We start from the raw sequence: 13,680 nt of genomic DNA, 5'->3' as shown, positions 1-13,680 counted from the left end.
GCTTGTGAATAAACACTTCAACATTATTCTCCATATGGAATTTTTTTCCCTACCAAGTCATGTGATGGAAAAACTGTACTGTTTTAAAGGTAAACTCATGGCTACATCAATTAAGTCTTCAAACTATGGTTTGAAAAAACTATAGTTATTTCATTATAATTTGATTACATAGGAAAGATTAGAAAGCTTCAGCTAATGAGCTGGAGTCACCAGTTCCCATGCCTTTTTATATTTTAAAACAAAACTTTCTAATTGTATAAAATAAGGAAAAGTAAGTCAGATTAAGGTTTCATGCCTTGCTCATTCTAACTGTTATGGAAACAATTCTGGCCAGGATGAATATAATCAGCTCCCTATTTCAATTCAGAGAACCATTACCTTGCCCATAGTCCAGGTAGGGTGGGTTGGTTGGTCTCTCTCTCTCTCTCTCTCTCTCTCTCTCTCTCTCTCTCTCACACACACACACACAAACAGTTTTTCGCTTGTAGAAAGATTACTCTAGATAATATAACCATTATATTGGTGTGCAATGGTAATAAAGAGCCATGTTAACTCGTCAAACCTTAGTCCTAAGGAAGATAATCATGTTCAATTTAAAACATGTGAAAAAAATTGTGATGCTAGTAGCCCACTTACCAAAAAAGAACCTTATAAAGAGTCATGATTTGCTAAAATTAAAAACAGGTTCTCCAAAACTTATGCAAGGGTTATGGCAAAATTTTCTAAAGTTATATAGTATAAATTGCTAAATAGAATCTTAAAGCCAAACTGTATCTCTCAAAGAGAAATGAAAACATCAATCTCTCTAAAAATAATGATTTAGAATGATTCTACCCTTCTACTAAAACAAGCAAAACACTTTTTGGTTCTCCTTTCTGGAAATTAAGCAGGCAGGGCCAGCCATACTAAAGATTCTACTAATATGCTGGATCAGTATAGTGCTTTATTCTCTAAATCACTTCATTTGGATTAACCCTAACAGTGACCCTCTAAATTCAGATGAGGAAACAGGTTTAGAAAGCTTTAGCTTGTCCATGGGATTCTAACGTAATGGCTTCAGGATCAAGACTTTGTTTTAAATGCTTTAATCTGCAGCATGCCACTGGTGAATCGCATGAGATTGGGCAAACATTCCAAGCCTCAGTTTTCCCCATTCATAAAAGGAGAACAGTGCTTATCTCATAGAATTGTCATAGGAGTCAATGAGATAATAAACACATGAATTCCTTGACATATTTCCTGGCCTGCTATATACCCCAAAAGTGTAACTACCAGTTATCCACTGATCTTGAGTAAGTTTTTTTTTTCTAACTTCTTAACCTCTCTGTATTTTCCTACATAACATAGTGATAATATTAAGTACTTAATGAAGACATTTTGGTGTCAAAAGTTCATGTAATTTCGAGTACAGTGAACAAAAGATAATGATATGTCTATATGTGCATATGTTTATGCCTAAAAGTACATGCAGTTAATGAACTGCCAAAACAGAATTAACACCAAGTTCTTAAAGAGTTCTCTTACTATCAACACAACTCCATATTAATATTATTTTTCAAATATAGATAAGTATTTGCTCACAAGTCCATTGAGAAAATAGCAATCTAGAAATACCTGTTACAACAAAATGAAAAAGGATACTAAACTTACTTGAATTAAGGCCTCACTTAGCAGGTCCTCATTAACCTCCAAAATGATGTTTTTTATGTCTTCATATGGCATGCGATATGATCCCAAGAAGATAGCTAAAATAAAAGTAATTTTATTACAAATTAAAACAGCATCAAATTGTAAAATTCCTAAATACATCTGATTACTATTTTATAGACTCATAGTACAAAATTTGTCCCTAATGCTCATATACAGACTTATGAAAAATAATAGCTGTTTTCATTTGATGGGCTACTCTATCTAGGCACAATGATCTATTATCTGAGGTTGCAATGCTTCAAGTTCATTAATATTTACATAAAAATAAACTATCAACAGCACTTACAACTATATGCTCAGGCATTTTAAATTGAAGTAATACAAAATGACACATAAAAACCTAGATATTTTATTTCATGTTCATATTTTAATTCAACATACAACTGAATATAGATTGTCAGATGCATCCAACACAGTACTTCTCAGAAAGGGCATTAAAGTTACCGAAATAAAAGAAAAGTGTATCAATCTAAGTGGTCCTCTATGATCTATGAGGTTTCATTTCCCACCTTTTTACTTGCCATCAATCACAGTCTGAAAATACTAAATGGAAAGTTCGAGAAAAAAACAACTTAAAGTTTTTATTTGAGTACTATTCTTAGTCCATTGCAATCACAATGTGAATCATGGCTTTATCTAGTGAATCCCTATAAGTAATACGCTACCTGTTCCTGTTCCTTAATCATTTAGCAGATTTCTGGGTCATTAGATCAACTGTTAAGTATTTTAATCCTTCTGCCTATGTAATCTTTATATTTAACATTTTTGGTGCTGGGGATTAACTTAGGACCTTGTGCTTGCCAGGAAGACTCTTATGCTACCGAGCTATCTCCGCAGCACATCCCAAAAGCATAAGAGTGGTGATGCTAGCACTTTGGACATGCTACAAAAAACAGCTCTGAAATCCTTTCTTTACATATTATCTCATCTCATCACATGCATAGTATAATAGGATATTTTGAAAGAGAAAAGCCAGAATAATTTAACTTTCTTTATAACATTATTATAATTGTGCTGCATTATTATTATCATTGTAATTTCTGTGTCTAATTTATAAATTCAACTTTATCATAAGAATGTATCATAGAAAAAAATCATAGTATTGGCAGGGCTTAGTACTAGCTATGGTTCCCTGCATCTAATGGAACATTTCCCCTGCAGAGAAGAAGGGACTACCGTACTTCATACTTCTCACACATAAGAAGACAATGAAGTGCTTGAATCACCCATGTGCTCTGAATTCATAACTGACATCCATGTGGTGTACAATTAATTGCTCTATATATTGAATCATTATTTTTTCTTGTCAACTTTTATTAAATGGACACTATTTTATGTCATATTGGAATACTGTAAAAAATTATAGTTAGAATAGCTAACAATTGCTCAGAAAGTGTTTTTCAATATATTCCATTTTAATCTCCACTAAATATACTTTTTAAAGAATATGGATATGTTCTTACGACTATATATGTTCAAGCTATTTCTAAGAATACTTTTATTTCATGAAAAGGTCTGTATGACTTCATTGATACCAAAATATAATTGAAGCTTTACTATCTGCACAAATGATTGCGTAGGCATAAGACCAAATGAGATCTTCACAATCTAAGTAAATGATGTTGACAATGATCAACCAGCAATTGAGATCATGGGTGTTTTTACAAAAGATTAATTGTCAACTTTAATGTCAACATTTAATATCAACTTTAAGAAAATGCATCACCAAGTAAGCAAAGTACAGCATTACAACAGCTATTAGTGAATTTGTTTTCTGGCAGTGACATTACTACTTGTCATGCCTGACCCAGGCAAGCCCTTCTCAGCAATAAGACTGTTCTTTCTCAGCAAACACAAATGACACCAACTGGACCATGCTTCTTCCCTCAGCAAACAGGATGATGGCCATAAAAAAATTTAGGACCAGACATACAATGTCCCCATCGCAGAAAAGTCCAGTATTATCTACACACCTGTACTGACTGTCCTTGGAACTCTGATCTCAAATATTTCATGCAGATGCCTTGGGATTATAACCCCACCTTAAATACTATAAAAATTAACTTCCCCTCTGGCATGCTGCTGAAATCATTCGAAATCTCAGCTTATCTGTACCCAGACAAAATAAATCCAGCATTTATTCTGTATTTCTCACATAAAGCCTATCTTTCTGGGTGGTTTTTCATGTACAGTTGGTAACACTACTGATGCAAAAATAGTAAATTGTTTATTTTAATCTGATTGTGGCATAGTCCCTAACAAAAGAACTCCATGGCATTCTTTCAATAATTAGTAATGCTTGATACTTTGAGTTTTCTCATGCCTATAATTTTACGATCCTAAGAATCTAGACAGAGTCCTGAAGTGACAAAAATATTCTGAACTGAATGCAGAGGGGAGAGTATGTCACATTAAAATTTAAAGGCAAACTTAAATGAAGAGGATTTTAAATGTCTAGCTACTTTATCAAAAGCATAGTTAAGAACTGACTGGCTTTAAAAAATGACTAGTTTGTTAAAAGTTTCAATATTCATTAAAAAAAGCAAAGATAAAAAATTACCTGACACATGTAGCAATTAATTCAAATAAAAAAGATTTTCCAAATGTGTCCAATGAATATCCAAAAATAATCAATCCCAATTGTAGGCAGCAGAAGATACAATAATGTTTTATCAACAATACCTTCCAAGACTCTTATTACTTGTAAGTTTTATATGAAATGAATAAGGCTATAAGTATGACTTTCTCCGTGGTAGTCAAGTGTAAAAAAACACCCAAATCGTATTTAAATACAGTTTGGCTTTAAGAGGCTGTATATGCCTGTTAAAAGGAGTTGCAAATTTGTTTAAATCAATCAACAACTCCTCTCCAGCGCCACACTATCCCTATACAGAAAATGCTACATACAGAGATTCTGAGCTGTTTTGGGATCCAAAACTCTCAATTCTTTTACTTTCTTCTTTGCAGGTACAGTCTTCTTTTCTTCTGAAGTATCTGCAGTTTTTTGAACTGTAACAAAAATATTGATACATAAACAATTATGGTACTAATGCAAGTACATGAAACAATATTAGTGAACCATATTAACAACATTAATAAAGCTCACTGTAAAATCAATGAATGCATTTATTTCATTAGTTTAAGAAAGAAGATAAACATAAAAATACAGACCTGCTTAGAGGTTCCCCTACAAATTAATTCTCAGCATTTAAGCAGAAAAGATAAGCCAAATAAAACCAAAAATCAATTGCCGCTTCTTACCTAATGTATGACATTAATTACTCTTTTAGCAGGTTTCTACAGCAGCACTGGAATTAAATATGTAGTAAAATCTCACTAATTTGGACTAACTGACAAAAAAGGAAGACATGGATTTCCATTAAAATAGGCTAAAATGTAGACTTTTTTTAATTCAGTGAAATTGTTTTAATGTACCACAAGTAACTTTAATTACTAACAGGTTGCCTAGGAAAATTCCTGTGGAGACTGCTTTGAAGAATAAGTGTGAAGTATTTGCAAGGCAGACAACAGTAGCACATATTTGCATACACACAATTTAAGAACCTCAAGTATGAGGTCTTTGGAGTAAGTTAGACTTATTTCTATCATATTAAAAATATCATTTCCTTTTTTTTTTCTTTTTTTTCTTTTTTGTGGAACCAGGGATTGAACTCAGGCCCTTGCACTTGCCAAGGAAGTGCTTATTCCACTGAGCCATCTCCCTGGCCCTATTTGCTTTCTTAAAAAAAACGTTTATTTTCACTTTGTGTAAAAGGAAACTCTTTAAGATGGTTAAAATATTTGAAAATGGGGGCCTAAGAGATAGCTCAGCAGTCTAAGTACCTGCCTGGCAAGCACAAGAACCCAAGTTCCATTCCCAGTACCAGTACATCATGCCATGCTGGGCCCGCCCAGGTGCACTGAGTCAGGTGCTGAGACTGGGAGTGGCGGCACACGCCTCTTACTCCCACGTCTGGGGAGGTTAAAACAGGATGATCACTATGAGTTTGAGCTGCATAGTGAGAACCTATACCAAACACATAAAAAATTGAAAATAAGGACTAGTGAGATAGCTCAGCGATCTGGAATGCCTGCTTAGGCAAGCTTAGGCAGGTGCAGAGGACTTTCGGTTAGATCCTCAGCACCACATGCTGCATACCAGCTCTGCCCTCAGGGTAGGCTGGGCTGGCCAGAAAAAAAATACAAATACAATTTTAAAAAATTGAAAGTGAGAAATAGTAGTGCCAAGGTGTGGCAGGCATTAGACCCCATAAGCTCCAGCAACCTATGCTCTAGATGAGCCAGTCCAGGAAACAATGTGGCCATGTGCTATGAAAGTGCAATGTGAAGTCAACACCCTAAACCTGGACAGAAACACTACAGACACCACAGTGCTCATATGTTCATATGTTGGCAGCTTATTTTTTCCAATATTAAAAACAGTGTTGATGGGATGGCCAAATAGCTCAGTGGATTAAAGTGATCCCCTGGACTGCTGTGCTGGCCATGCCCTGGGGGCATGCTGAGATAGCAATTGAGACTGGACATTGTGGTGCATGCTTGTAATCTCAGCTCTTGGAATGCTGTAAATAGGCGGATCACTATGAGTCCCATCTAGTAGTGAGGCCCTGAACACCCTGTAGTTCCTTCCCTAAAATACAAAAAAAAAAAAAAAAAAAAAAAAAAAACGGTTGTAGATAATGGAACCTATACAGTGTCTTAATTTTGTGAGAGAAGTGAAGCCATCATTATTGTTTACAAATCAAGTAGATAATATGCTGTTTTCTCCAAATTCATGAGGCTTCTTTATCACTATCAAAAACATAAATTCTTATTGATGTAATAATGTTATTTATCATTTTAGTTCATCTATTCTTTGTGAAGGATTATACAAATGGGTATTTTAAAGAGGAAAAGCAACACAATGATGGTATATTTTTGCTAAGGCAACATGTTCACGGATGTTAACATCTGGGACATGTTCATAATGTGGTATTACAGAATTGTAAAAATTGCAATTCCACTAGGATTCCCTTTGTTCTTTTTTCCCCTTTGTTCTAATGATACAAAACATGAAAAATTAGTTTAATGGAGAAGTAACACATTAAAATGAATTACATAAATAAGTTTTTAACAGTTCTAAGCTTTACTAGACTGACCAGTTTAAAGTGATGCACAGTCTAAGCAGAGAAGTTAATTATACTTAAAAATGATTGTATGAGAGGTCACAAGTAGTTTGCTGTTATAACTCAAGACCAAATTTTTGCTACTACCAAAAAATTAGCTTTAATATATTTCTCTTAAAATCATCACAAATGTTCTTCAAAGGATCTTCCTAAGAACAATGTCCTTTCTAGGTAATAATCAACATCGAATTTATTGTAGTTTTCAAGCTTCAATGTTAAGATAACTGTACAAAAAGAAGCAACAGTTTAATAGTCACTTGCTTTTGTATATTAAAAATATAGAATCAAATAAACATTCAGAAATTTTAACATAGTCACAGAAACAGTAAAATAAACATCCTATTCTCTTAAAATATCTTACACTTCACAATAGGAGACTAATTAACTAGGTATACATAGTTTATTATTAGAGAGCATTCAACATTGAATTTATTCTAGTTATCAAGCGTCCATGTTAAGATAACTGTACATAAGTGAAATAAATTAGATGCACATGTAAATATAAAATTACCTGTCTGGTGTGAGAAACTGAAAATATAAGAACATAAATGTGCAATAGATATTGTGAAATATGAAGAAATTGTTCAAAAGGAAAGAGGAGGGCCCCGGAGAGATAGTTCAGTAGAATAAGTACTTCCCTGGCAAGAGAAGGGTCCTGAGTTCAATCCTGGGTACAGCCCCCCAAAAAAAAAGGAAAAGGAAAAGGGCTATAGGGAGGGAATAGGGGAGAGGAAGGAAGGGACAGAAAAAATGAGAAAAGAAGAATAAAATAAAAACTGAATATTGTGAATTCGGTTCAGAAATAGGCTTGAAAAGGATAGGAATAGGAGAAAAAACAAAAAGAGGAATGAAGATTTATGACATACTGTTATGGATTCTCTATAATGAACGTCAACATTATGTATATGTAAATTGTATCAGTACACTTAAATTTTAAAGAAAGAAAAATATAATATAACTTAGTGACATCTGGATAATACATACATAGATAATGCTTAATACTATGATGTCATATATTAGCATATTTCATTAAAATATAGACTAAACTTTATACCATTACATGAAAAATTATTTTTTTATTATTATTTTTTTGGCGGAACCGGCGATTGAACTCAGACTCTTGCACTTGCCAGGGAAGCGCTTACTCCACTGAGCCATTTCCTCAGCCCTGAAAAATTATTTTAATAAATAAAATATCCAAAATATATCTTTAGTTCACAGTTTTATTGCTCACAATGATATATGTTCCTTGTGCCATAGAATGTGGCTTAAAATCCTATGTTGAAAATGTAATACAATTTGCATGAATGAGGACTAACATTTTGAGTATCACTATGATAAAGCAAGTTTTGAAAGGTTCTTCATAAGGACAAGATTAACAGTAGTTGTAAAAGTACCCTACAAAATGTGATAGTATGTCAATGAATTCTGGTTAAAATACAGAAGTTTAAACTAAAACAAACAAACAAACAAACAAACAAAAAAAAAAACCTTTCTGTAGCTATGTAAGTTTTCAAAAAACAATTAAGAATTTACCATAGTGGAGGTATTTGAGCAATATCTATCTTTGACTTTGACTTCCTTCCTTTAGAAACACTTTCAGGGCTGGAGAGATGGCTCAGTGGTCTAGGGCACCTACTTGGAACAAGCTTGGCAAAGCATCAGGGACCGCGGTTCAATCCCCCAGCACCACATGCCAGCCAGCCCCGCCCCCTGGTGGGCTGAGCTGGCCACACACACCCACCACTCTCTCTCTCTCTCTCTCTCTCTCTCTCTCTCTCTCTCTCTCTCTCTCTCATAAATAAAAAAAAAATTTTAAAAAAAAAAGAAACACTTTCAATAGGAATTACAAGGATAGGCTCAGATAAATAGAATTCAAAGGATAGCAAAATATAACAAATATACCTACGATAATGAAAGCGTCACATATTGAAAATTGGTGCTTTTACAGTGACTTCAAATTTTCACATGCCCTGGAATCATTTTATTCCATATGCATTTCTAGCACTTAAACACCTTGAAATAAATTCTAGCAACTCTACAATTAACTGAAATTAGTCAGAATGGATCCACTTTTTTTTATACTCATCAATTGTCCTAAGGTCCTCAGGTTCACAGTAAAGCCTCCAATTCAAAGTGATCTCCAATGTGCAAGTGAAAAACAATATTTTTAATGGGTTTGAATCTGATATTCTAAATTAATTTTAGTGTTTAAACTGGCACTGCTAATGAACAGAATAATGAAACATTATAAAAGATTGCATGTAGGAAGATGATGTTAATAATAAAGACATTTGTATTATTAAAGATATATTAACATCAATATCCTCATTATCTATGATAAAATGCCCACTGAGTATTCTTATATTTCCTGTAATACATGGATTTTGAACAGGACTTGTACTATAAATTTATTTCTTCACAACAAAGGGATGCCCAGCAGCAAAATTTGAGTAAACATGGTTATGTAATTTTCCCACTCTAACCAAGGCAATGTTAAGGAATCATCTATTAATTTCTGCTGTCCCAATGGATAGATAGAACCAGTAACACAATGTCTGCAATTTATGGCAAAAATTTAGATGCTTTCAGTGGGGAAGTCTGGATGATTTGCATAGTGATAATCAAAAGCATAACACAATTTATATAACTAACTTATCTCAAAATTACAGGGAGATAGTCAGAATGAATAACAGCCTTTCAGTCACTCAGCAAATGTTTATTGAACAGTTACTATATTAACTTGATGTGAGCATATGAAACTTAAATATTCATGTTTCATATTCATATATATATAAAGTAGAAAATATGCAAGTATCTCCAAGGTGTATCTAAAATTTGTAATTTTTCTCTGTTCATAATAATATAGCTTAGATGGGCACATGCACATCGCTCATTATATACACATTGCTCACTGAGCTCTCCTGTTATTGTAAGCAGTCAAAACATTACCAAAAACTATACTTCTGTATTAGCATCAATTGATCTCTTGTATTACATTATAAGGCATATGAAGAGGAGTACAATATACTATAACTTCATGATTATATATATGTAAAGGAGTAAGTGCTCAACATTTTTAAGATCATATGAAAACACAATATATGTGTACATAAATGCATGTTTTATCCATGTGAAAACAATTCTCAAAGTGATCCTAGCACCTTCCTGGAAAGTGCAAGGACCCTAGTTCAATCTCAGTGCTTTCAGTGGGGAAGTCTGGATAGCACCACCATGCTGTGCGGTAGCCAGGGCCCTGGGCGCTCTGTCCAGGCCCTGAAATTGGACATGGTGGTTCATGGCTATGATCCCTGTTCTGAGGACACAGAGACAGGAGGATCACTGTGCGTGTGAGCTGCATAGTGGGACCCTCTATCCAATAAATAAATAAAATTAAAAAACTTCATAATGTTAAAATGACTACTAGAATTAAAATGGAAGACATGGAAGATCTATAATTACTGCGTGTGAAGAATAATATTTTTTGTTTGTTATTTTCCATTCTCTTTTTTGAATTACATTTGACCTTGAAATATAACACAAACACAATGGAAACATAGATAAATATGTATAGACAGACAGACAGACAGACAGACAGACAGACAGACAGACAGACGGTTATTACAAACAACTAAGGAAAGTATAAAGCAACAGCAGTAATATATTACTGGTAGTGACTACCACCACAATCGTCAACACCAGTATTAACTTTTCCTAAATATATAATCTATACCTGGCACTAATTCAGTCTTTATAACACCTTATATATGAGAGGTGTTACCACTGTAATTTTAAATAAAGAAAGCCAAGAAATAGAAAAAGTGAAGCATCTGAATAAGGACATATGGGTAATAATGCAAAGATGCTCAAACTCATCAGTAATCAGAAATATGTAAATAAAAATAACCAAAAATACCATTTGGTCATCAAATTGTGAATTTTTAAAAAGTCTCCTTATGCCAAGTATTGATGAGAATGTGAAGAAATTAGAATTTGATTATGCCACAGGGGCAGTAAAAGCTAACCAACAATCTTTAAATGAAAAATTAGTGACATTTAACATGTATAAAAAGTATACATACCATATTTAGAAATATATTTCAAATGGCCAAGGAAACAAGGATGTTGAATGCAACAGTGTTTGCAACAGACCAAACTTTAGTAAGAACCTATGTGCAATGGAATGGATAAATGTGCTATACCAGGCTGGTTAGAGCTCAATAGACAAAGCACCTGCTTAGGCAGAGCACAGAGGCTGGGGGTTTGATCCCAGGCATGCTGTGCCAGCCCCGCCCCCAGGGTGAGCTAAGAAGGCAATTGAGAATGCGCACGGTGACAGGCACTTGTAATCACAGCATTTGGGAGGCTGAAAACAAAAGAATCACTATGAGTCAGATCTACATAGTGAGACCCTGTAGACCCTGTACTAAACACACACAAAAAAATTTGCTGTACCAATATAATGGAATATTGTGCAGTATTTACAGTGACTATCCTATAGTCTAACAATGAAGCAAGGATAGATCCCAAATACAATGTGGAACAGAAAAAAATAAAAGTGGAAAATGGAACACAGTAGAACATCATTCATACAAATGGTAACTAAAACACAGAATATTCTATTGCTGATAGATGAATATGTCCAAAGCAAATTTATACAAGCATGTATTTTAGCAAATTAAGGATAATAGTTAACTTAGAAGCAGAATGTGATGCTGGCATAGGAAGAATCCTGGAAACTTCATTTCTAATGTGTTATTTATTTTTAAAACAAAAACCAGTAGTAAATATGGCTAAATAGTAACATTCATTCAATCTCATCTACTCATTCGAAGTGGTTGCTACATGAGATTTTTCCTTTTATTGAACATAGAAATAAACTCACCTGACAGTTACCATAAATTTTCATCCATTTTTATATTTTTTATAATGTTAGCCTTGAAAATCTCAAGGACCAGGCATAGACAGGAACCACAAACAAAATGGAAGGAAATACAATAAAAATAATTAAAAAAGAAAAGCAGGCAAAGATGTCAGTTTGGGAAGCAAGCCCAATTTCATATTTAAGTGTTTCTGAGTGTAGTTTTTAAAGAGGTATACCTTTGTTTACCACATCTTGAGAGGAAAAGCTGATGCAATGTCCATGAAAGACTGCATACTCCTCCTCCTATATATTACACATTGCAGCTGTGAAGCTTAGCCTTTCAATATCACAGCTGCATAGCAAAGCATCCTACAGAAAAGCAGTTTTCATCCTGACACCTGTGTAGTACCTGAAGCAATACGAATGACATTATCACGAGTGTTCCTGAAGTTCAGAGCACATTAAACATGACTAATAGTTCTAATGGTGAGAACTGCGCACATATACTTTGTAAGGGCTTCCTAATTAAGGAGCAAATCTTATTGGTTGTAGTTTATACAAGAACCTCCAAATCAGGAAGCACATGTTACTGAAAATTAACATCTACATAACTAATATACTTGTACATCTGTTCATTAAGCCAATTACTGAATCCTGCTAAATGCCACCAGAACACTATGTCTAACAATGTGCATACCTAATGTTGTGTATTTTCAAGTGGGCTGGAAAACCTCTGCAGTTAATGCAGGTTTTATGAAGAGCAAATAAAGGTGTCTTGGGATTTTAGGTACTAATTTTCCTTGATTCAAGTGGTAATGTGAAAGCCAAACTAAAGGATGGATCTTACTTCAAGTTAGTGTTTGCTAAATCTTTTTTCTGGTTCTTCGCTGACTATATAGGATAGCCACAAAAATGTTAGTTTGTACTTACAAATCCAGCAACTCACATTTTTGTGGCTATCCTATATATACACGGAAATTTCTGCTATGCAAAATTTTATAACCAGTGACAAAATTCAATGAGTTAAGTAATAAACCTCAAGAGACAGGAGTATCAAATAAGAAAGTACTTCTAAGAACAATATAATAATAGAAATACAATGCTATGAGTCAGTACCATCAGGACACCAGGGAATTTCATGTTGAGAAAACAAATTGGGCATTTATCACACAACAGCCTTTTCTGATTTAATTTAGTCAGGCTTAGATGGGTGCAAATCCTGTACACAATTTAACTTAATGCAGGATGCAATTAACGTTGCTGAGCAAGAGTTAAAAAAACCTCCCTTAAATATTTGTACCTGAGGTCTCAACTTGACAATGCAGGATTTTTTCATTATTGGTTTCAGAAGTCAGTGTTGGAAATTCCATTAAAGATCTATTCAAATGAGCCTCCTGAGAAACTAATTATCCTAAAAAGCTGCTGTGCCACTTTCCTCATTTTCTACTTGTTTTTTAATAATAACGCTCTCAAATTTAGCACATCCTATGCCAAAGTCCCACAATTACTCCCCAAACTCCTCCTCTCGCAATCTTTTCCATCTCAACAAATGACGACTAAATCGTAATTGTTCAAGCAAAAAGAAATGTGAAGCCATCATCGAGTCTTGCTCTCACAATTCATATCCTACTGTTAGGAAGGCCAGCACTTGATCATATCTCGGAACCTCCACCTATGCCTAGGTATTTCAAGCGGCCATCACTTACGCATTACAATACAATGATAGTTTTAGAACCAGCCTCCATTTTTCTTTTGCCATCTTCATTCTATCGTGACAGTGACTTGAAGTCATTCCTCTGCTAAAAATCATCTAATGGTTTCTGGTATAACTCAGAGTAAACATGGAAGCCTTGCCCATAGCCTCAAGTAACTTGTTTTATCTCATGACCCCTCCTTAGCTACTCTGACTTCTTTTTCCAC

The 13,680-nt window shown here is 34.1% G+C and overlaps 1 protein-coding gene across 5 annotated transcripts in view; it reads right to left on the bottom strand.

Annotated features, from left to right (window-relative positions):
• Positions 1 to 13,680, bottom strand: part of Diaph2 (diaphanous related formin 2) — an 890,957-nt gene that overhangs the window by 494,546 nt on the left and 382,731 nt on the right. For all 5 annotated transcript variants that reach the window (XM_023704632.1, XM_023704633.1, XM_004644436.2 and 2 more), the window contains 2 exons: positions 4,618 to 4,719; positions 1,651 to 1,745 (listed from right to left, as the gene is read on the bottom strand). In XM_023704632.1, the coding sequence (XP_023560400.1) occupies positions 1,651 to 1,745; positions 4,618 to 4,719 (197 nt within the window). The remainder of the gene's footprint in view (positions 1 to 1,650; positions 1,746 to 4,617; positions 4,720 to 13,680) is intronic.

This window comes from Octodon degus, unplaced genomic scaffold (genome assembly GCF_000260255.1).
Source record: "Octodon degus isolate 3935 unplaced genomic scaffold, OctDeg1.0 scaffold00198, whole genome shotgun sequence".
In the NCBI taxonomy this organism is placed as follows: Eukaryota; Metazoa; Chordata; class Mammalia; order Rodentia; family Octodontidae; genus Octodon; species Octodon degus.
The sequence above is the reverse complement of the archived record's forward strand: the minus strand, read 5'-3'. Positions and strand labels throughout refer to the sequence as shown.